Below are 24,286 nucleotides of genomic sequence, written 5' to 3' on the forward strand. Positions count from 1 at the left end.
TTAATATGAGGTACCTGTGCCTGTAGATAAAAAGGCTAAACTGTTTAGTTCGATCTCCCTCAGATTGCTGTGACCTTGTCTGAGAGAAGCAATACGGAGGCTGTTTTAAAGGAGCTGTCCACTGGGTTTACCGTCACTCATGTGGATGGCAGTGCCTTACTTTCTCCATTTTTAGTCATTCACATGATCGCTGAGTGGTGCTGATGGATCTCTGTACCAGCCTCGGAACAAAAAAAGTGGTCCATTAGTAAGCGAGGTGTATTATGGGACGTTGGCTATAATTTGAACATTGGAACAGATGCTGTTTTCAACATCTCTCCCTGTTCGTCGGCCCACTGTGTGGGAGTGTGTTTTCAGGCTACTTCCTATGTGCCAATGTGTGTAAATGTAATGAGAGGCGGCCTGCATCCGTAATAGAGCCTGTGTGCTCTGAATGGTAATGATGTGAGGGAGATGTGATGAGCGCTTTGTGCTCACTGAATGCCAGGAATGGGCCACAATTAAGTCACCATTAAACCTCCTAGAGACGGAAAAAGGGAAGATGAAATAAGAGCAGACGCAGGGAGGTTAACAAAAACTGGATAGGACAGGCTAATGTGGGCTAATTACTAACCTACCAATGCAAAATGATTAACTCAATACCTATTATTTTCTCATTCATTATATTTGATTATTAGGGCATTATTTCCTTTGTCTTAAAAGAATCCAGTACACTGACACTGTAGTTCATCTTGTTTATGCTTGGTGCCAAGGAGAGGAAATGGTCTCTACTTTGCTTCAATCAATACATTATCAAAAATGCAGATGTGTATAGTGGATCTCTTTGCCAGCGTGTGAATCACAATTTCAAGTAGATTGTTGTCTTCAAATTGAACTTATGGTTTCCTCCCTGCTCCGCCCTTTCAGTTGCAAACAGGGATTTAATAAAGGTTAAAGGGCATTGAGATTGTGGGAATGATACATACATCGAAATAAGAAAAAAAAGATTACATTTGTCAATAACAATGTTTTCGTTTACAGATAAATGCATGAACATGAGCCATTTCCTAGATATTGGAGTAACAAAGCACGTTTGTTATTGTGGTTGTCACGTGACTCTGACAACCAACCACACTCGTGTTCGCCACCCGCATATAGCGTACTATTCACCACCGACCAATCATCTGGCTCAAATCAACCACAATATACGATGACGCTAAGCTTCATATCCTTCAAAATAAAAGCATATGTTTTTGACACTTTTGGGGAAACTAACTAGTAGTGAACAGTTGTATAGAACGTGTAGGGTTTTTTAGTATATTACAAACATATTTACATATTACAAAAATATTTAGTATAAACAAACATATATATACATTTACACAGTTATTGCCAATAACGGAAATAATCAAATATTTTGATCACAACAGAGAAAGCCTTTGTATTTCCTGTGGTGTCCGAGTACCTTTCATTAAAAAATTATTACAAAACAATTGCACAGTGCGGTCTGTCATTACATTACAAGAATGTTTGCAAATTGTCTTCACTGTATGATCTATACTTTGTGAGGGGTAAAGGTGAATGTGAACAATGAACAATCATAATCATCCAACATTTGTTTCGCTTTCATCAGATAATGTATTTATTGGCATGCTCCCATGAGGTGGTGCTTTGAATTGAAGGGTAAAATATGCCTCCAAAATTCAGGGCCAATATTTATGCTCCATGGTAAAACCATTCTTTCAGGCAGAAGCTCTCACCGATGATGCTTTAATTTTGAAAAACCCCATCGGAAGTCTCGCTGTCCTTCCTCTTCACCTTGACAGGTGAGAGGGGCTCGACTTGCTGTGGACCTGATACCGTCCGGCGGACAGCGCGCTGCGGGCGGCAGGTGCTTCTCTCCGCTCCACGTTGTCCCCTTCCCGGCATGTCGGCGATAACGTGCTCGGGGCCGCCGGGTCGAGCGGCCGCCTCCGGTCCGTGTGGCAGAACCGTCATCTAGAATCACAGGAGTGGATTTTATCTCCCGCGACACGTGGAAGAGGCGGAGAATCCCGCGGCGGGTCGAGCTGCTCGTTGTCCGGTAAGAGGCTTTGCGTGTCTCGGTCGGTCGGAAGGAGGCAGTTGGAGGACGTGCCAATGTTTACTTGGGTTGTTGCGGAACGGGACGTGGGCTACATCTGTATACATGTATGTATTAATCTGTACACGCAAGTTTGAAGTAGCCCGTGTGAAGGGCAAGTCGGATATCCATCCTTACATTCAAATGCACGCGACTGTATTTTGGAAAACCTTTCCAAGCTCAAACAATTTAGATAACAAATATATTATTGTGATTAAATCGACCTCTCTCCAAAGATTATGCCCTCTACAGCAGTGGTATTTAACGTGGGATTTAAAAGAGATATATTCAAAATGATCATCCATTTAAATCCTTAAACATTTCTTTTTTTATAAAATAGAAGAAGAGTGTAAAAATAAGTTTATATTTACCAGACTATTTCATTTCATTATCACACCAGAGTCAGCATTGCCTCTTTTTCTCAACCAAAAATGCTCAAAAATATTTCACATGGGGTACATCCCTGAAAAAGGGTCGTGCCTCCATACCCCACATGTACTATATTGGTCTCATCTATTGCAGCGTAAGAACAATGTGCTGACGGCACAAAGGAAGTCTATGTTTAGAAGCCGACCTCTCCCAGCACCGAGTCATTATCTGCTGGCACACTTGATGGGTAAACCTGTTCTCTGTGCTCCCTCCTCATGCAGCGGTTAGTGTCAGCTGGCTGCATGACTGTGCAGCCTCCTCCCCCCCCCCCCCCCCCTGTCTGTAACAACACAATCTCATCAGCGCACTGCCGAGGTCGAACCTCAGGATTTCAGTTATCCAGGAACAACTTTAAAGGCCAGCCCGCATGCTCATAATGTGAACTTCACAGGGATGCTAAATTCAGAAAAGCAAAGTCTGTGAACGTTGGCAGACTTCATCTCCGTTTTGAGTGAAAGTCCTCTCGGACAAATCTGTGTGCCGGGCCTCTGTCCTCTTGATTTAATTTTAGTTCCCATTGTCAGAGGCAGCTCTCTGAGCCTCCCCAGCTGCCAGTTACATAATAACAGGCGAGGACTGCAACCGTTTACGGAGCAGGCGGGAGGGGGCTTATAAGGGGCTACGGCGAAATGGAGAGCTGACAACACCGTAGGAGGCCACATTTGCAGCGTTACATAAGAGATGTTTTCCTTCCTTCCGCTCTGCCGGTAGGATGCAGATGATGGTGTTCCAGAAATAGGCCTGAGTGAAGGACAGGGGGGATGCTGCACACACTGGATTCACCGACGGAGGCGTCCAGCTGGTAACGCGCGGTGGGAGTACGGGCCTGGCTGTCTGTAGAGAAAGAAACATTTCCACGTAGCACCGGCTGGCCTTTGTTACTTATATCCTGCCGTTAATGTTGCCGGTAATGTTCATTGTGTCGAGCGGTGCGCACGTGGGGTCGCCAGACAATATTACATTCAAGCACTTATAAGTCTAATATATTTTGTGAAAGGTTAAGGGGGGGGAGGTTGGTAAATTCGTAATAGCTTTCCTTCTGGATAACTTCTTCAGAGGAGTGCGCCGAACGTCTGTTTTTTGATTTGTTGTTGAGAATTTCTTAAAAGGCAGACATGCTAGAAACGGAGGTAGATGTCCATTGGAAGGAAAGCCCAAATGTCCCCTTTGTGCTGCTGTCGACAACTTCCATCCATCATGTGGGATTCAAAAATGAGAAGTGACCACAGAAAATCACCAGCCATAAAAAAAGCAACTGATTTACCCACGTAGTTTTTGCACTGTGCTTTACTGATGATGAGCTGCTTCATCTCAGTGTTTGTAGCAGTCGGACATTGAATGAGAGGCTTTACTTCTCCTCTGGTCTTAAGAGAACTCTTCAGCTACTACCAAATAAAACATGGTATTTTATTATCTAACTATTAACTTTAGGGCGGGGTTGTGGTCTGTCCGCTGGTGCGAGCTCCACGCGTACGCCTCTTTGTGAAATCTGATCTGATATAGATATGTATCTGAACCAACTGATGCCCTGCTGCAAAGCACGTGATGACGTTTTCTTGGGAAATGCTGCACTGAAAATGGACATTACTACTGTTGGATTCAATTCTTTGGCTTTGGAGGGACAGTTTTATGTAAATTAGAAGTCTGCATGTCTCGCAGGTCTTTTTTTCCTAAGACAATGTTATTGTTGCAATAATAACATTGGAAAAAGTCTTTGCATTATTGTGATTGAGGCAGCTCGTGGCGCCCTGCAGGAGCCCTGAGCCGATTAAACTGAGACCGCCATGGGAAATGTAAAACCGCGTAAAAGTCCAAATTACGTGTCAAATTCTATCATGCATTTCTAAATATTTAACTTTAAAATCTTCATGATATCACTGATGTCATGGATGATTTTCTCACTTCTGTGCTTTCGGCTAGATCATGTGAGCTGTTCTGTTTGACAAACAGTAAGGCATTTAAGTTGTATAACGTTCTGTCACATAATGGAAAACCATGTAATCAGACTGAATCCTCACAATTCATAATGGTCAGCGCAGGTGAAAGTCAGCGAGAGTAATAAACTCTAAGTTGGTTTGATACGTTATCAGCATCAGTTTTATTGGCCATCTTACCATATATGGAATTTGCCTCTGGCTTTTCTTTTACTCTCCACACACTGTACAGTTTATACAAATACACAAAACTAACCCCAAAAAAAGCAGGTGAGGGAATAAACATTTAACAACTATACCTATAATGTAGATATAATTATATATACATATATATATATACACACAGAAAAATATCTACATATAAAAATATAAAACAAAATGTTTTAAACATAACCATAGAAAGGGAACTTTCACTCAAGCATCATTGATTATTATCTGTTTTGCACCTTGTCGCCAGCAAAATCTATGATTCTGATTTATGAGTTGACCTTTTGCATCTGCGACAAAAACAATTTGACACGGCTGCTGTGGAAATTGAGCGGCCTTTGGCTCCGTAAGACGGGGTCTGCCGCCCCGCTGTCACCTCGTGGGTTCATTCATGATCACTCCGCTCCCTTTTTTTTTTTTTGCATGACATGTTGGACTTGGCTTTGTATTCATAGCACTTCCCACCAGTCTCCCGAGGACTGTGTGCAAAGAGTGACTGACCATGAGTGCAGCTGGTATTTTGCACTCAAAGTGGAGGATCTGGTGTTGAATTCCCCCCACAGCCCGAACGTTAAAATCTGACCTTGTTTAGCTGTGCTGTTCTCCTCAGAGGATCCGCCTGTCTGTGTTTTTCTTCTACTAATGCAATAGAGCGAACTCTTGGTAGATTTTCCATTTAGGTACAAGCAGTAAGATGCGTTTTTTTCCCCAGCAGGCATGATGCTTGGAGGCCGCTGCGTGAGGCAGCCAGGACGCACATGATGGAGGAGGCTGCCAGTCAGCTCGAGCGGGACCATGTGCACAACGTCTATGACAAGATTGCTCCGTACTTCAACGACAGCCGCTATAAAGCCTGGCCGAAGGTCCGGCAGTTCCTGCTGGACCTGCAGCCGGGGAGCATCGTGGCTGACATTGGTGGGTGTCCCCTCCAGCAGCGACGATATCCTTACACTTTATCATTGATGCATTGTTTGAGTCGTTTTAAATCTAATCAGTCCACTTCGGTCCTGGTGCTGCGGCTGACTGTGGTGTCCCCGGACAGGCTGCGGCAACGGCAAGTACCTTCACATCAACGAGGAGGTGTTCAAGCTGGGGTGCGACGTGTGTCACCCCTTGTTGGACTTTGCATGGAGCCAAGGACACGAGGTCCAGATGTGCGACGGGCTGCATTTGCCTTACAGAGACGGCTGCTTTGACGCCGTGCTCTCTATTGCAGGTAATGCGTACGTACGTGAATGGAATCCTTTGATGTTGTTGATTCCTCACATTCAGTAACTAAGTCTCTCCCTTCACATGCATGACGGCGCACTGCTGAAGCTACCGTTTGCCTCCGATTAAATGAGCAAAAACAAGGATAAACGTCAGTTTACCGCAGGATTCTGTTGCCGAGCCAACAGTGTGAAATCATAAATTTGTCCGCTGACAAAAGACTGCAATTGGGAGCACAGACGACAGCAGACGCCCACGTTATTAATTTGTTTTTGTGCGCTACACAGAGTGTACATAATTTGCTCTGTTGACTGCAAGTGCTGAATGTGACTTGGTGTCATCATTGAATAAATGATGCTATAGTTATGACAAATTAATGTTTTTTTTTTTCTTTCTTTTTTTGCAGTCATCCACCATTTGTCCACCAAAGAACGTCGTATCCGAGCAATAAAGGAGATGGCTCGCACCCTGCAAGTGGGCGGGCGCATCATGATCTACGTGTGGGCCATGGAGCAGAAGCGTCGGCGGTTTGAGAAACAGGACATCTTTGTTCCCTGGAACCCCAACCCTCACTCGCCCCGCGGCTCGGCCGAGGAGCACGGCGAACCCAGAAGCAGGGCCACGGCTCAGAGTGCGAGCGAGGCCATCGACAGCAACGCCGACAAGCACAGGAAAGTCCGGAGCACGTCCTCCGTGGCGGACGAGGAAGCAGACCTGAGCCCCGCCGCGCCGCAGGGCGGCGCACACAGGCTGTGGTTCTTCTCCAGGTCCCTGGATTCCGTGTGCGACTTCGGAAGCCTGGTCGCCTCCCGGTCGTCCTCCAGAGAGCTGAGCACTTTACCCCCCACCCCGGGCGAAAGCGAGGGGAACAAGGCCAGCCGGCGCGGGAGAGGCCTCATCAAACGGGTATCGAGCTTCTTTTCCCCTTCGCCCGTGATCGGGTCCGAGGAGGACGTCTTTGACCCCGTCGCAGACCTGCACAACAACAACAACCGCGGCGGCACGCAGAGCGAGGGCGCCTCGGTGTCGCTCGCCCGGGAGTGCGGCTCTCTGGCCCTGCCGGATCTGGTCCCTTTCCAGAGGGAGCACCTGGTGCAGCCCGGAGGGGAGAGAGAAGGAGGGCCGCAGGGGAAAGAGAAGCGGGAAAGCACAACGGGTTCTCTGGGGAGCGAGGGCCACGTGGAGGGCTCTTGCCTGAGGTACTATCACGTTTTCAGGGAGGGAGAACTAGCAGAGCTGATCCAGAATCACATTGAGGAGCTTTGTGTCAAACACACCTACTTTGATCACGCCAACTGGTGTGTGGTGGCAGAGAAAGTTCGCTTAGGGAAAATATGATTTTTAACTTGATTTTATTGTCTTGCGTCAACTCTGCCTCAAGTTTTAGCACTGAATCCCGCATTTGATGACAATGCAATATTGTGACTGGAAAGTGAATATAGAGATGTAGAAGTTGTTAAAAGTACACTAAACTATTCCTTTGCTGCATTTCTCTCCTTAGTTTGTGTAACTTAATGGCATCACATCTCATTTTAGATGGTATCACTGTAATGGTTTTGCAGCAGCAGTAGAGGATGGAGGTTTTCAACAATGGCCTTCACTGTAAAAACAATATTGCTGTTTTCACGTATTTATTATATATATATATATCAATACATGAAACCTACAAGCATTATCCACAGTTCAGTGTGTGGTCCTTTTTAGTATCAATATTTATTTTTTATTACCAAACCACAGCGTGCTCCAGTGCCGCTAATGATTTGGACTCTTTTAAAGAGAATTTCTGCACCAGAGATTTAAAGAAATGCACCGTTTGTCTCTTTGGACTTTTGATATTAGCCAAAGAGGAATTTGTGGAGATGCATTACGCTCTTCCACCTGATCTAAAATGTTTTACTGTGTTAATAATAATAATTTGTACTCAGTTATTTGATTCTTGAAAATAAGCTAAACGATCTGTTATGAACTCTTGTGTAATATCTCAGAACACCATTGTAAGAGCTCAAAGTTGTGCAGAACATCTTCCTAAGCATTTGTGTATTTACATTTTATTCTCCAAGCGTTTCAAAGGCTGAGCTGCCAGTGTACGTGTGCTTGGTGTCTGTAAAAGTTGTAAACATGTGTTGTCTTGAATTAACAAATACACTGCCTCATATAATGTGAATAAACATTGCACTGTACTACAAATATATCGCTGCTTGATGTCAGCCAACGAAATAAACAAACCTATTAGTGCAGTATGTGTGGACCAACTGTGTTCATTTTAAAGAGACGCTGGTACCTTAATGTCTTGTGTCTTACTGTTGTAAATACTGAGTTTGAATTTGTTTTTCATTAATAAATATTTTTGTCCATGAGTCTTGTGCTGCCTTTACCTTTCATGAATGATACCTGTAAGAATTTGGAAGACCCTTAATTTCCCACATGTAGGGATCAATAACAAAAATGTTTAATAGTTTTAGACAGTTGCAACTATAAAAGAACCGATACAGTATATTGATATACTGTGCATCCGGATCCAGTATTCACAGCGCTTCACTTTTTCCACATTTTGTTATGTTACAGCCTTATTCCAAAATTTCCTTATTTTCCTCAACGTTCTACACACGACAACCCATAATGACAACGTGAAAACTGTTTTATGACATTTTTTGCAAATCTGTTTGTATCTGGCAGAGGGTACATAAAGATTTCTGCAGCATTGAAAGTCCCAATGAGCACAGTGGCCTCCATCATCTGGAAATGGAAGAAGTTTGGAACCACCAGGACTCTTCCTAGAGTTGGCCGCCAGCCAGACTGAGCGATCGGGGGAGAAGGGCCTTAGTCAGGGAGGTGACCAGGAACCCGATGGTCACTGACAAAGCTCCAGCGTTGTTCTATAAAGAGAGGAGAACCTTCCAGAAAGACAACTATCTCTGCAGCACTCCACAAATCAGGCCCGTTTGGTAGAGTGGCCAGACGGAAGCCACTCCTCAGTAAAAAGCACATGAAAGACCATGAGAAACAAAATTCTCTGGTCTGATGAAACAAAGATTGAACTCTTTGGCCTGAATGCCAAGCGTCGTGTCTGGAGGATACCAGGCACTGCTCATCACCTGGCCAATACCATCCCTACAGTGAAGCATGGTGGCAGCATCATGCTGTGGGGATGTTTTTCAGCGGGAGGAACTGGGAGACTAGTCAGGATTGAGGGAAAGATGAATGCAGCAATGTACAGAGACATCCTCGATGAAAACATGCTCCAAAGCGCTCTGGACCTCAGACTGGGGCGATGGTTCATCTTCCAACAGGACAACGACCCGAAGCACACAGCCAAGATAACAAAGAAGTGGCTTCGGGAAACCTCTGTGAATGTCCTTGAGTGGCCCAGCCAGAGCCCTGACTTGAACCCGATTGAACATCTCTGGAGAGATCTGAAAATGGCTGTGCACCGACACTCCCCATCCAACCTGATGGAACTTGAGAGGTTCTGCAAAGAAGAACGGGAGAAACTGCCCAGAAATAGGTGTGCCACGCTTGTGGAATCATCCCCAAGAAGACTTGAGGCTGTAATTGCTGCCAAAGGTGCTTCAACAAAGTATCGAACAAAGGCTGTGAATACTTATGTACATGTGATGTTTTCCTTCTTAATTTTTAACAGATTTGCAAAAAAGTTTTCACTTTGTCATTATGGGTTGTTGTGTGTAGAATGTTGAGAAAAATACTGAATTTAATCCATTTTGGAATAAGGCTGTAACATAACAAAATGTGGAAAAAGTGAAGCGCTGTGAATACTTTCCGGATGCACTGTATTAAACATGTTAAATCCCCCTTTAGTCAAAACATACCACATTATTAAGAGAACATTCTTTTTGCAACAATGTAAATCCGCTGTATATACAGAATTTGTAAATATACAGTACATCAAATTATTGATTAATATGTCGCATTGCCCTACTTCTTGAATTCCAAATAAAACCATTGGCCCCTGAGGATCAAGTACTGGTGCAGCTCTGAGGCTCCTCTTGATTTAGGACGTCTCACATTCCACATTCCCTCCACACCTGAAACAGGAAGGACCATGAATGCAAAATAGACCTTTTGTTTACTCAGACAGTTGGCACGTTGTGGAGACTTTCAAAGCTAACACCTTTGTGCGCGCTGTACCTGAGTTGCTGCTCTGTGAACGATGGAGTGTCTGGCGGCCAGGACGTCGATGTCTCTCGAGTATCCTCCTCCGATGACGGCGGCCAGAGGAACACCTCTACTCACCACGCTCTTCATCACGTACAGATCTCTCTGATACAGCCCTGGGAGACGCACACGGTCATTAGAAATGGCTCGTGGATGCAGATGAACGATGCGGTGTCGGAGCTGCCATCGGTCACCTCGGTCAGTGAGCCGGAGCCGCCCCAGTTCATCGTCCCGATGGGGGTCGACGCCCGCGTCGTACAGGACCAGGTCTGGACGGAAGGTCTCCAGCAGCCAAGGGAGGTGGGCCTCCACTGTAGAGAACATCAAAGTAATGAAGTTTGTGGAAACACATACGCATTTCATTTTAAGACTTTTTTTTTTTAAAGCCGCTAAGAGAAATAGAAACAAATGTCAACTTCCAACTTTATACACCGTGTGGCTGGAACTCATTTTAATGGCGAGTGTGAACTCACCTGTGGAGAGGTACTCCTTGTCCTCCAGCCCATCCTCCACGCTGACGTCGAGGTCACTCTGTTGTTTACGGACGGGGAAGTTTTTCCCACAATGCACAGAAAACGTAAACACATCCGGCTCCTCTTGAAAGATGAACGCAGTGCCGTCGCCCTGTAGGATGCGAGCGATGGAAGGTTTACCGGCATTGCGTTGAGCTGCTCGTAGGATGGAAGAATTACATATTGGCGTGACAATGCAAGTAGCAGAGACAAGTTAACACTACCTGATGCACATCTAGATCCACAATCAGAACCTTCCTTTTGGTGGAGGAGTTGCCCATCAGGTATCTGGCCGCAACCGCCAAGTCATTGAGGAGACAAAACCCTGAACCGTAGCTGGGAAACGCATGATGGGTCCCTCCTGCCGTGCTGCAGGCCAGACCCCTCTGCAGAGCAGCTTCAGCAGCCAGGACAGTCCCACCTGGCAACACGGAGAAGGTGACACGTCACGCGTGACCTCTCCTGGCCTTTGGGCTGCTCGGTCACCGTGGGGGTGGGTGTTCTTCTTACCTGTTTCATACCGACAGCGTCTCACTATACCTTCACTCCAGGGAAAACCTGTCCTCCTTTGTTCTTGCTCATTCGTTTTCCCACCTATGAAGTTGTTGAGGTATTCCTCAGTGTGCACACAGCGGAGTAAGTCTTCAGAGGCAATTTCAGGGAGCCACACCTACTGTGAAGAAGAAGAAGGAACTTCTCATTAGCAGGAAAATGCGACCAAACAGGGGCACTTTACTATATTCTTTATAATTATAAAAGGAAAATGAAATCCAACCAGGGTGACATCTTTGAATGTTTTCTGCCTAAAAGATTTCATGAGTTGACTAATCGAGCCTATTAGAAAAAAACTACATGAATGACTCGCTCACCTGTTTCTCTGTAATGACCTGATCTTTGATTAAATGATGCAGAACCCGGGGGAACTTGGCCATGGGGAACCTGTGGTTGGGAGGCAGGTCGCACACATACTTGCTGTGATGAACTATCGGAAGTGCGCTGGACTCGTGTCGGACCTGGAAGGTGAAGAGGCTCACTGCGAGGTCACACATTACGTTTGCGATGTAACAACAATGAACAGAAGCTCCTTACTGGTTCAGTGTGGAAACATCTGCAGGCGGCCGAAGCGACTTTAACGCCGAGTCTCGTAGAAATTACAGCGCAGGTCATCGCTGTCACTGACGTCAATCCGCTGAAAGACTCGATGCAGAGACGGTAACATGTTATGAAACGGGACAGGGAGGCGCGTGTTTCACTGTGTGTCTGCGGCCTCCAGCGCCCCCTGCTGGCGCGGAGTGGGAACAACACGAGTAGCGCTGGTTCTTCAGGCGCAGAGGAGAAAACGTGGCAGGCTTTGCACGAGTTAGTGTAGCCGATATGCCAGCACAGTATGTTTGTGGATAAGTCAAAAGTCAGTGCCTGACTAGACACGAATCTCACCGCACATCACTGACTAATATGTCAGAGATGTATTTTGGGGTCCTGAGCCATGAACTGAGAATGAGAGCCAGGTATGGAATGTGCGTGCTCCTGTGGAGTAAATGATCACCAACCGACTCATTCAAACGATTAGTGATGATGCACGAATGGCATGAAGACTCAGTTGTAGAACTGAATAAAATATAAATGTTAATTTTAATTGAATAATCTTCTTTTCTTCTACTTTTACACAAATCTAATTTTCATTCGGTACATTTTCTCTTTTTTTCTTCTCTTGATGCACCCAATGGTCGTAAGTCTTTTTACTTCTAGCGTATTTGCATAAAGAGTCGTCTTCTCCTCCTCGCTGTCAGTACCCTGATCATCTTTAGCAGTATGATTGGTTGTTAGAAGATACTTTATGGTGTCACAGTGAACTCATGTCACACTAAGAACCTTCACTGTCTTCACTCTAACACCGTGGTCCAGTTTCAAGTGACAGAGGAATCAAAGGATACTGTGATGTGTTGCATATAATTCACTTGCATTTCACAAGTTCAAAAAATGGGGCCTATTGGTGCTTTTATGGTTGAAAGATAGATGCCTTTTGAGCTCAGAATTGCAATCATTTCCTTATCACTGTAATGGTGTGTAATGAGCTACTTTTGGGGCTCCTCCTGCCTCTCCCATCTGTCGCTGTTTTACATTGCTAACAGGCAGCTCAAGGCACTGTCTGGCGTACCTTTGGCTGTGTGTGTCTGTGTAAAGAGTCTGGTGAATGGGGATTAGGGCTGCCCCCCACTGGGCAGGGCTGGTTTGCTCATGGGCAGATGAGAATCTGCCGGATAACAAATAAAGATGAGAGCGTTGGCCCCAGGTGCACAGGAGACATCTCCTCAGAAGAAAGAGAGAGGATTAAAGAGCTGAAATTGATTACCGACCTTATCTTCGTGAAAAGGCATTTGAATAGAGGGCGAGAATAAAGGGACTCCAGTATGTGCTGGCATAAACATTGTTGGCTTCACACAGACAAAGGCTCTATTTATTAACACATAGATTTCTCTATTTCATCTTATCTTTTTAATGGCACGCCACTTTCTTTTAGCATGTGTTAGCTCAAATACCTCAGCGGTAACACGTTATATTAGAATTGAGGTACATAATAGGGGGCCCCTGTCCATCACTTGATAGTCTTAATTATTTGGCCAATCCAAGCCTTTTGGTCAGACACATATTCGCATGCTCCTTTGCAGTATTAACCATCTGTACATTTGTTATCAAGGACTAAGAAAACCAGTAAAAATCTTTCAATTCAATCAATAAATTATTATCAAAGCAGCTGCTGAATTAATGTTAATTGATTGACTAAAAGATGAATGAACTTTATCTATTGTAAAACCTTATAGTCAGTCTACAAATTAAGTTTCAAGGAGATGCTAATAGATGATCATACCATTCAGAAAACAATGGATGCTCGAAACAACGGCAACTGTACAGTCTAAAACCCCAAAGAATGCAACCAAATGTAAAAATATAGCCAATTTGAAGTAGGGGTTAAAAGCAATCTGCTGGTGTGCTCCGTTCATAAGCAGCAGTGAAAGAGACTTCCCAGTTTACAGTCAGCTGTCTGCTTCAGAGCAGCTGCTTGCAAGGCCTCGCTGTTCCTAACAAAGATAAAGAGGAGGCTGACGACTGTTCAGCTGTCATCAAATGTTCGCTTCTCTCATCGGCTAAAATGATAGCACGCTGACTCAAGTCGAGCCCTCTGAAATCCCCTTTTGTCAGCATGGTGTCGTCATGCATTAATGTCAGACTGTCTCAGGTGTTTCCCTGCTTTCAAGGTTTCACCAACAAAGACGCGCGTCTGACTTGACTCAAAGTTCGACAAATATTTCAAGTCTTTGGTTCACGCGAGGACGGGATCAATGACTTCCTGCGCGCAACATGGTTCAACCGAATAAACAACCCTGTTCTCTGCATGTCCCTGTCATCTCCACATTCAACTTCACGTTCCTGTCTGTTTACGGAGCCAAGCGAGCGGAGTGAGCCTTTCAATTACTCAACAGCACGAGCACAACGGTGGGGCCCGCGAAACCCCCCGGTCCTCACCCTCCGCCTCACAACTCAGAGCGGAAGGAATTCGCTGGTGGATTGCGAGTGATGGCAGAGCGTGTTGCAGCAGGTGAGGACAGCGGTTGTTTTTGGAGGGAATTAATTTGCAGCTTCTCTCTGGGCGCGATGGTGACGGCCTGCCGCCTCGTCCCTCTGAGGCGAGGCTGAGCTGATCCACCTCACACCCCGGGCCTCCCGTAATCACATACGTGCTGCGATGGAATCGTGCAGAAGTGTAGTTTTGGTCAATGATTACATCCGTCCTCGATGTCACCACTCATTGTTTGGGAATGTCTTCACAGCTGTTTGCTAAGTCTTGCCATATTGTTGTGTGGCTGTTGCGTGGCTGTTGCGCGGTAAGCAGCGGGTGCTGCTGCTCACATGTGTTGTCAAAAAGCAAACATGTGTGCCGGTGAAATAACAAGGAGTGAGGTCAAGAATACACACACACACACACACACACACACACCCCAATATTCGCCAAGCCTTGAAGCTTTTTTTTTGTGCTGGGAAATGATGAAAAAATGTAACTGGATTAATCATGATTTTCTGTGATTAACATCAATTAATCTCTCTTTCCTGAACAATATAACCAGCAAGACAAAACCACCTTTCACATGGTGCAGATGTGCTTCAGACTGCGGTGTGAGTCTTTCATGTTGTCGATGAGAGAAACCCTCGGTGCTCGTTGTAATGCTGTCACTCAATCTCCTTGTGCGTGTTGGGGAGGCTTTAAGTAGTACTTCAGGCTCATAGTACTCCGGTACTTTATTTTTAACTTTTATTTGTAATTTAAATTCCTTCTTATCCGTTATTTTTAAATTGTTCTTTCTATATCCCTTTACCCCATAGCCTTATATTTTATTTTATACCGTAAGTCAAATTGTAAATCTGTAACAGGGCATTTTCTTGCATGTTGTCTTACTGTCTGATGTTACGCACCAGCCGCCAAGTAAAATTCCTTGTAAGTTTAATATATTTTAGTAATAAATGTTTCCTGATTCCTGAAAAAACACTTCTAGTTTGCAGTGGTTACGAATAGCTTTGCTTTTATCGATTACGCCCTCTGAAAGAGATTTCAAATGAAAATATCCATTTAAAAGCGCAGGACCTTTCTAGTTTCTCGGTTAATGTGTTAAGACTAAAAATGCTGTTAACGTATGATAAAATCATTGTTGGTGTTAATGGATTGCCACATTAACACATTTAAAACACATTAAATGTCCCCAGCCCTGTTTTTTTTTACTTCAGAAAGAATATTTATTGTGGCTGGTAGTTCACCCGTTTGTGGTTTTGTTAAGTTCTGAATTGGAACATGTTCCTCTTGTGGTATTTTTTGGGGGGGTTTCATCGTCTGAGCTCATAACATTTCGTTTTTAATCAGCCTCTCTCAAAAGAAAAGACCGCACAACAACACAACCACAACAACTCTGTGATGGTTGGATCGGCTATTGGGATACAGACAAAATGAGAATGCGGAGTGAAGTGATAATGCAGAACATCTGTCCCGTGGTCCGTGGTATGCCGGGAATCCGATGGGGAGTCTGAAAGCAGCAGAGATATTGAGTCTGACTGGTATCGCTGGAATTTTTTTCCAATGAAGTCTGTATTTTGCTCGTCTGTTTTTCCACAGTTGAGTGGTTCGTGTTGCATAAGAGCTGCGAGCAGCAGGAGAAAAACAAACAAGCACTGAAATAGTCTTCATGCTTTTACACGTTCTGTTCTTAGAAATGAATGTTATCGGTGTTGCGGGCGCAGATGAAACGTGATGATATTCAATACTGGTAAATGTGGCCCTGTCAGTGTTTGCTGCCTTGACAGACTCGCTCTTGTTCTGTGCAGCAGCAACATGTTGCGTCGCTGGCAGGCAACCCTGCGACCATTCAGCCACATGTTTCAGCAACACAGCTGGCTCCATTATCTCCCCCTCACTTTAATCTCACTGAGCCACGCGAAGACCAGAGGCAATTCAAAATGTCTGCCCCATCTTGACAGCTGTGTCGATCCCGCTGACGAGGGGAAGACGGAGGAAAGAGACAACCGTTTTGCATACACTGCAAAACATTCTCATGAACCGTGAATTCAATAATCCGATGAACCTGACATCAAGCTCCATAACTTCAGTGGGACGTGAAACAGGTTTCTTTTGCGATAATTTGGTTGCTTTATTTTTTGGTAGTTAAACAATTGCTCCAAAGATCAATATTGAATGATGAAAAATGTCTGTCGCTCATGAAAGACAAATATGAAAATGAATGTCTAGAATTGCTGCTGAGGCAGAATCATTCTAACTTTTATTTCATCCTACGGGTCAAACCTCAAGAAATGTTTCCACAATCCCCATAATGCTTGTTAACTAATCCTAAACTAGTTTATACGCAGTTCTGAGTTGTTTTGATTAAAGAATATTTTTATTAGTGTATAATTTCATAGTTTGTACTCGAGGCTGAAATATCTTGCACGAGCTTGATTCAGGATGTTGCTTGTCATGCCTTAATGTTTTACAAAGTCTAAAATGCAGACAGACCAGACCAATTTCAAAATAGAAACAAATGTGTGCGATCAATCAAAAGGTCCCAACAAAAAGTGTAGTCTGCATTGAGATTGATTATTCTTTGAAAAGGTACTTTGTACCTTCGGGGGGTTGCAATTCTTTGGTGAGTAGGTCACGAACTCTGTCAACTTCAATCTGTTCTCTCCCATCTGAAGTGAGCCGGGAACAGTGTGGAAAATAATCGTTCTTATCGCTCCCTAAATCTGCCAAAGACAAACAGTAATATCCTCTTACACTCACATTCGCTTGGCACTGAGCTCCTCCGCCTGCTGCGGATCCGCGTCCGGGCCTCGCTATGCCCGCCGTCTCCGGCAGTTTGCTTTGGCAGCTTGTCCAAAACCCCCCTCCTGTCTTAACATAGTTGTCATAGCGGGGATCTGCAGCAGGAGCGCTCGTCTCGTTTGCATTTCGGGTCAGGACGGGAGAAAGGGAGAAAGTTACATCAAGGAGCTGACAATTTTCAAGTCAAGTATGAAGAAAACAGAAGCGGGTACACAGGCCCGACCTGTCAGTCAGGATAATGTGATTTAGATGAAAATATAATTGGTTTTGGAATCCTGTCAAGTTAAGTTTAGTGAACAATGAATAATGGGTTGATTCATTAACTCTGTCAAATACATACTACTGATTTATAACTTCCTCAACAAAACAAAATTCAACATCAACTTAGCTTTTAAAATTAAGATTCACGGCCATAAACTCTTAATCTTAATTAAAAGCCATATTGCAACATTCAGCAACTATTTTATCAATTTATCAGGTGAGATTGTGAAACCTGGTCTTATTCTCAGAATGTGAAATTGTAAAAAAGAAACACACTTGACTGAAGTGTCCGAGCTTGGTGTAAAGTGAATAAATCCACAACATTGTTCTGTTTTGTTTCCTCCCTCCTGCTCCAGGTGCTGATTCTGCCCTCCTTCCCGTGTGGAAGACATGTTTTTACTTCCACTAAAGGCGTGGGCAGAAAGGGGTCTCCTAAGTGAGCGTGAGAACATCCAGCTGGACTTGAGAGGAATGGCTCTCACTCCCACACTGGCCTTGGACTGTTCCCCCGCTACGCTCAGATTGACCAGGCAGAGAAAAGGCTCATGAGTGCAGCCGGTTGCTCAAGTTGGTGTTTTCTCAAATGTTTTTTTTTTTCTCGCTGTAAGAGCCGACACAAAAGGAGAGACACATTTTATGATTTAGGTCTCTCTTCAGCTCCTTTTCTATCATCCACATGCACCTTTGACAGAGTCAATAAGACCGTGTTGCTCCAAAGTCATGTCGTGCACACATAGCAAGACATGTTAACAGGTTTTGTCCTTTCTTTTTTTTACTTTCTTTTTAGTAAAGGTGTTTGATATTCAGAAAACACATCGTTCAGTCAGAATGAGACAAACCTCCCTCTCGCCTCCTACAACCTTCAACCTGCAACCTTTCAGACAATGGGGCAAATGTAAACACAGATATCCAAGGACATCAGGAATGTCACTCACTCAACAAAAGATCAGCAAACAAACAGAGGTTTGCAGACAAACCTTATCTCACCGGTCAAACAGTGGATTTATCGCTCTTACATGGTTGCTGTGTGAAGAATGGCTCCTTGAGTTTTCCCGAATACACCACAGGATAATTCTACCTTTTGTCTTTTATGATTTTTTTCTGATATATATAGATATATATATTTTATTATCTAATTATTTTGGTTGTAAAAATACGGTTGTCTATGGCGTTTTAATATCTGTAGTAGTTTATACAGTCTTACAGACATACGGGTAAAATGACAGGGGGCAGATCGCAAAGTACTTCATGATTGGGAGAAGTCAGTCAGCGCTCATCTTCTCCCCCTCTGGCCGGAGGTCAAACTGAGGCCACTGATGATTTGTGGCTGTGCCTTTGCAGCCTCACTGCCGATGACGAAGGCTGTAGGAAGGAGTGAAAAAAACAAATGAATGAATGAAGCCTCCCCAACCATCCTGAAAAGTTAACAACTAACAGTACTTTGAATCAAAAATACTTTCTTCAGCACCTCAGTCCTATCGGGGAGCCCAGGGGGGCTCCATGAACAACAAGTCCTCAGCCAATGAACACACAACTGCCCGGACCTGCCCCTCTCGTGTCGACTCTGTGTGCTTATCTCTCACTTTCACTCCCTCCCACCCACACACATGTGTGCTTTACTGGGCTCTTCCTACCTGCGTTTATAGCCCCCCCTGAATCACAAGATGACTGATGTTTACTGAGGAATGCATTGGTTCACATTTGCCAGTTCATTTATCATTTCTGTCAAGCGGTAATCGATCGGAGCTACTGTCCGACTGAGCCGTGAATGACGAGCGGAACACCAAGTAGAAAGTCTGTAAATATTACTGGATTATCAAAATCCAGTTAAAAAGTTTTAACTTGTGTTTTGGATTGTTCGGATATTCCTTCATCGTTCAAGATCTTTTTTAGGCACCTAGGAAATCCATAGGGAGTGCTTTACCCTAGCACATCACTGAGCTATCTGTCACGGCACGTTTTATAATGAGACGCCGCTAATTGACTCGTTCCTCCGTGGCAGGTTTTCTGTACGTGGTCCTGAACTAAACCCTCGAGGAAACATCATTTCTGCATCAAATCCTCTTGCGCAGATGCCACCTCAATCGTTGCGTAACGTTCTCCAGTAAATCACGGTGCTTTGCAGGTTTCCCCTTTGACTTGAAGGCATTCCTCAGCCCGGTGTTGTGAAGCGATGGGTCAGGCCTGTGCAGCATCTTGCCCCCGCAGAGCTCGGCCATTCCTCACAAGCCTGTTTGTGAGGGCTGGAATCCCAGTTCAACCTTGTCACAGTGCCAACCACTGCTGCTCTCCCTAACCCCTCTCCCTCACCCTTTCTCTTCCCCACCACCCCCGGTCCTCCTTTCTCCTCCTCTTTCCATCTCCCAACGAGTACACATACTCCTTGCTCCCTCGCATATTCTGAATGGTTTAGTCACTGCCCCCCCCCCCCCAGGGAAAACAGGAGAGGAGGGGGTGCTGGTTGTGATGACAAGCTTGCCATTTAGAAGAATAGGCCTATAGGGACATAAGTGTGTCTCTGCGAGGGGCAGTCCAACCCTCCCAGCTCCGACAGGAGCGATCCTCACATCAACAGTCTTTTTCGGGACGCATGCTCCCGGCGATACTGTTTGAGCAACACGGACAACGTTTTTAAAAACACCGCAGGTGAGTCTTTATTTTTCTGTTTGTGTACTGCGTATGATGGAGAAACAAATTGAAACGTCTCTCTTTGCTAATCCTCATTTGCCGGGTGGAGAACGTTCTACTATAGATTGATGTTCCTGCGTGAGAGGACTTGTCAGGAACATTTCCGTTGAAAATTATCCTACATGGTTTTTTTCTTTTCACTCTTCTAAGTAAGTCGTGGTCTTGGCTTGCCAGTCAACGTTGCAAGTTCATTTTCGCTCTGTGAGTTCTTCCCTCCTTTTAAATCTGATGTGTCTTCATTTGAGAACAACGAGACCCTCTATTCATAGTGTTGTTTAACGTTTATTTATACTGTAGTCATACTGTATTTCAGCAATTCAAGCAGATTTATTAACTGTATCTTCAGTCCCGAGGTTAAAGATAAGAGAGTGTCTTTGCATGTATGCTTGCTTGTTTTTACGGTGCCTCGAGGCCAGGGTAAAGGCGTTGCCAACTGCAGATTTCTCACAGAAAACAGCCGGGACACGTGCGTAACTGAATGGAAATCAATTGACTGTGAAGTAAACGTACAGCTGTGTGGATTTCTTTAAAGATATTTTGGTTTCCATTTATACAATCAAATGTTTGCTGTTAAAACACAAGAGGAAAAAAAAAACATATTGTACCCAGCAGGGCATGCGGGTTGTTTGTTTTCAAAGTTATCCAGACTGAAAAATGTCCTCTGAGGAAAGTCGTTGAGGTTGAACAAAATGATAATCATCTGTAGAGGCGGAACATTGCAGTTGTTTGCTTTTCTGATGTCTCAAACGTGTCAAAGGTGTGTTTTAACAAAGGGCTTAATGAAGGGGTGAGCGGGATGTTAACCACAGTCCACAGGGGACATCTTCTGCCCCGATGAATGGTGTAGCGCGTAGTAAATCACCGACTGGGGAAGAGCAGTCGGATTCCTCCGTGCAGTGATGTCACCATGATTGTGCGTGAAACAGATCCAGACTTGAACAGCCCGTTGCCCGAGCCAGATGTTGAATTTGACACAACCCCTCTCACTGGCAAGCCAGAGCTGTTCGGGGCATAGAAGCTTCACATGTGGAGACACCTTGATAATTACAGGACACAGATATATCTAAGGCGTATGTATTGTCCATCGGTTTTCGTCCGTGTTGTCTTTGAAATAATCTCCATCTGACTCGCTTGTCGCATGTGTTACGTGCCATTCAATGTTTTCCGTTCTGTTTATTTCAGATCGCCTGATCTGTGGTTTCGCTGAGAATCTGGGATTAAAATGGCCATCCGATACATCAAGCACAAGTACCTATGGATTTATGTTTTAAATTATGAGAAACAGTAGAAACAAAGCAATAATGGAGAATTCACCCGTGGCGAATTTGGAGGGACATCAATCTTGGACAGGTCCAGGATTACAGAACATTGCCTTCTCAACACAGGAGCAAACCTCAGAAAGCTCTGCTCTGTCAGCCAGCGGCTCAGTCGACCGCAGAGGGGATGATTGCCTGCCTGAAGCCCAAAGCACGCTGTGGGAGTCGGATGAAGACGTACACAGGCATAAAGAGAGTATTAGTTGTGTCAGTCCTGACAATGTTGAATCCAATGAAGCTTTGTGCTTACGGGACCCTGAACAGTCAACCGTTCCCAGTGAAGCACCCTTGGACATCTGCCCACTGGCCTCAGCCCAACTTCAGGATGCAGGTATTGTGTCCATATTACCTTGGGCAAAGGACAACTGCTGTTCGGATCCTGTTCTGGTTACAGAGGACCAGGTGGTTCAGAATCATACTGGTCGGACGACAGATCTAAATTTTGGATGTGAAAAGACACCCTTAAAGCCGTTGGAGACAACGTCAAATGGCCATGCCTTCATGCCTCCTGGGGACCCGTTCCCCGTCCTCAATCTGGGATCCACTCCCATCCTCGCTGTCCCTTCAACTGTCCCTGATCTTGGCCTGAGAGTCCTTGATCTCCCGCGCATTGTCAAGTACAAACCGAGCTCCATCACCTTCTCACATTCCACTTGTCCCTCTGGAGCTGACGGACGTGCCTTTGTCCACGACAGTTCCGACAACGGAGAGTCGTCGCTGGAGGAGGAGGAGGAGGATGATGATGGTGATGATCACAATGATGATGGTGGTGATGACGGCGACGACGACGACGTGTTCTCAGAGTGTCCTCAGAGCAGAGAGTACGTTGTCAATCGCAGACAGAGGAGCGCAGGTGTAGACAAAGAGAAGAGGAGAGCGGTCCTGAACGCCAAAGCAGGAATCGACCACACGGCCAATCACTGGGGTTCTCAAGCAGAGGGAGAGACCAGCAGTAAGGAGGTACGCTGCTTTTTATTTAAAGGCATACATAACTGTAAAGCCTTGGTGCACTGTTGCAAAGTTATCCAAGTACATCCAAGTGAGCAATCAAAGGAACTAATTTATTAAACCTTTTAGTAGTACAGTTCTAATGCAGCTACTGTTTGGTTACGAACGTCCACGAATTACAGTTGGAAAAGAGTCAGTTAAATGCACCTAGAAACCTGTGTATAGAAACCTTTGATACTTTGTTTCCAGAAGAAACATGGACTTGCTTTGTCTGTTCAAATTAAGCAAACACCCTTACACCGGGATATTGCATAGCTGGTGTACTGTACGTGTGTAGGAGTAAGCTGACTTCACTTTTGTACCTGTGAAGGGCAGATCCCGAAGGAATGCAAGTGGCCTCTGCTTTCTCTCCACTCCCTCGGCAGGCAGCGGTATTTTTGACAGACCCTTTTGTAGGCTGAAGGCTCTCTTAATCTTTTACAAATCAAGGCGCATTTCAGTCTCTTTTTCACACAACTTCTGGCTGGACAATGGTTGTAACCACCATTAACCCCCTCCTTCATTTGTACTACCCTTTTAGAGGGTGAACATTCATGAATATGTTAAAATGCGTTACTGGTGGGAACAGATCCAATGATGTATAACTGTCATCCTTTCTAAACGGGTGGTGAAGATTAGCTTCTCAGTGTGTTGTAAAATGTTGAGGTAATGCCAACCTTGTGTGAGCTGTTTTGGAGAAGACTCAAGGAATGCGAGGAATCAAACATTGTTGTCAATATCATCAAGGAAAAGCAGATAAGCGCTTCTTCCTTGTTGTCCCAGCATGTTCTCTGTTGTCATAACAGTGGGGGCGTTGAGGGCATCGCCATCGCAATTGGTTTTTAATTTTTTTTTTTTTCGAGAAAAAATATAAATATAAAAGTGAAAACCACTACATATAACACACACGCACGCACACACATACAGATACTATAGATTATCCAACCACAGAACGACAAAAATAAAGCTACTCATTTTATGAAAGATCTTAAAGGAACAGTGTGTAGCGTTTTGAAGGCAGATGTGAAATTTTATTTTGGAAAATAGACAATAATGACTCAAATCAAATGACAATGTCGTTTTTGCTAACTTTAGAGTGTGTCCACCTCAAAGCAAGCATTGAGTTAAATAGCCATGACAATAAGGACATAACCTTTCTTAGAAAAGATAATGAATAAAACTCTTTTAAAAAGAAGACGCTAAATAAGACTGAATGAGAGTTTCATTTGCAAGTAAATAAATCTTGAACTCCATCCCTATTACAACCCGGCAATGTATACATTTCCGAAAATACCAAATTATGTCAGCAATTAAGACCAACATTAATTATTTAAATACACATACGTTGTCGTGCCTTATGCAACATGTCCAAAAAAAAGAGGGGTTATAAATTATGGGCAAATTATCTGAATCCAGAATGCAACAACAATTATTAAATGAAATATTTTAGTCTGTGTTTGAATTTTGTAAAATACTTTGGCGGAGGTGGTGTAGGTGCAGTAATTAACGTTGACCTTAAGGGGGCACTGTATGCACGTATGTGTTATCCCAAGACTCCCTCTGCTTCCATCTTACACTTTTACACACACTTTTCTTAACCTTTCCTCCCTGCTGTTCACTTGGTGTTTTGCATTGGAGGATATTAAGACTGTAATTTATTCCTCCGAGTAGCCAGGTAGCCGATGCCCTTTCGCATGACCGCCCGCTACATTTGGGCACCTCCATGGAGATCTCTGGGACTCTCTGTGGGTGGCGTAGACTAGGCACCGAGCCCAGAACTCACACACTTAGCTCCTCATTTCCATGTCAAAGCCGCTGCGTCGGGGGGGGGGGTTCACAATGTGCCCAATTTGCGCTGATACAGTTATGGTGGGCTCACATTTTGTTGTCCCCAGAAGATAACATTAATGCATTTATCTAAAGGATTGACTCATACCAGCTCAGTTGCCATGGTGTGAGGACGTCGCACAATTGCCCGGGGCCGGATCGAGGGCAAAGGCACCAGGAGATGAATCAAGGGTAGTGTCTCACTTGAGCGTCAAGCCCTCTGTGGAATTTGTCTCTTTCTAAATAGAAGTGCCGACATTCCTAACCAGCACCTTGTG

The 24,286-nt window shown here is 44.6% G+C and overlaps 3 protein-coding genes and 1 long non-coding RNA gene across 7 annotated transcripts in view; 2 read left to right on the forward strand and 2 right to left on the reverse strand.

Moving 5' to 3' along the window:
- Positions 1 to 720: 720 nt before the first annotated feature.
- LOC144405507 (uncharacterized) lies at positions 721 to 2,752 on the reverse strand. The gene is made up of 2 exons (XR_013467130.1): positions 2,473 to 2,752; positions 721 to 1,977 (listed from the first exon to the last, which is right to left on the reverse strand). It is a non-coding gene; the product is annotated as an uncharacterized LOC144405507 (long non-coding RNA).
- Positions 1,779 to 8,237, forward strand: trmt9b (tRNA methyltransferase 9B). Of its 2 annotated transcripts, none has more exons than XM_040173457.2 (4): positions 1,779 to 2,062; positions 5,387 to 5,586; positions 5,714 to 5,887; positions 6,287 to 8,237. In XM_040173457.2, exons 2-4 carry the CDS (start codon positions 5,430 to 5,432, stop codon positions 7,216 to 7,218), a joined length of 1,263 nt encoding a protein of 420 aa, XP_040029391.1. In that variant the 5' UTR covers positions 1,779 to 2,062; positions 5,387 to 5,429; the 3' UTR covers positions 7,219 to 8,237. The 2 variants fall into 2 exon arrangements, with proteins under 2 accessions (XP_040029391.1, XP_040029381.1); XM_040173447.2 differs by having other exon boundaries at positions 1,823 to 2,062; positions 5,384 to 5,586.
- A 55-nt stretch (positions 8,238 to 8,292) lies between these two features.
- On the reverse strand, positions 8,293 to 11,822 carry hdac12 (histone deacetylase 12). Of its 2 annotated transcripts, none has more exons than XM_040173473.2 (8): positions 11,655 to 11,822; positions 11,435 to 11,578; positions 11,076 to 11,235; positions 10,790 to 10,986; positions 10,527 to 10,677; positions 10,248 to 10,364; positions 10,027 to 10,169; positions 8,293 to 9,923 (listed from the first exon to the last, which is right to left on the reverse strand). In XM_040173473.2, the coding sequence occupies exons 1-8, from the start codon at positions 11,730 to 11,732 to the stop codon at positions 9,900 to 9,902; spliced, it is 1,014 nt and encodes a 337-aa protein (XP_040029407.1). In that variant the 5' UTR covers positions 11,733 to 11,822; the 3' UTR covers positions 8,293 to 9,899. The 2 variants fall into 2 exon arrangements, with proteins under 2 accessions (XP_040029407.1, XP_040029415.1); XM_040173481.2 differs by having other exon boundaries at positions 11,435 to 11,504; positions 11,655 to 11,821.
- A 7,852-nt stretch (positions 11,823 to 19,674) lies between these two features.
- The window catches only part of stard13b (StAR related lipid transfer domain containing 13b), a 49,787-nt gene continuing 45,175 nt past the window's right edge, over positions 19,675 to 24,286 (forward strand). Inside the window, exons 1-2 of one of the 2 annotated variants that reach the window (XM_040173495.2) lie at positions 19,675 to 19,836; positions 21,061 to 22,154. In XM_040173495.2, the coding sequence (XP_040029429.2) occupies positions 21,153 to 22,154 (1,002 nt within the window). In that variant the 5' untranslated portion in view covers positions 19,675 to 19,836; positions 21,061 to 21,152. Of the gene's footprint in view, positions 19,837 to 20,819; positions 20,949 to 21,060; positions 22,155 to 24,286 lie in introns of those variants that run through there. The other variant, XM_040173504.2, reaches the window with a different exon arrangement.

This window comes from Gasterosteus aculeatus, chromosome 1 (assembly GCF_964276395.1).
Source record: "Gasterosteus aculeatus chromosome 1, fGasAcu3.hap1.1, whole genome shotgun sequence".
Taxonomy (NCBI): domain Eukaryota; kingdom Metazoa; phylum Chordata; class Actinopteri; order Perciformes; family Gasterosteidae; genus Gasterosteus; species Gasterosteus aculeatus.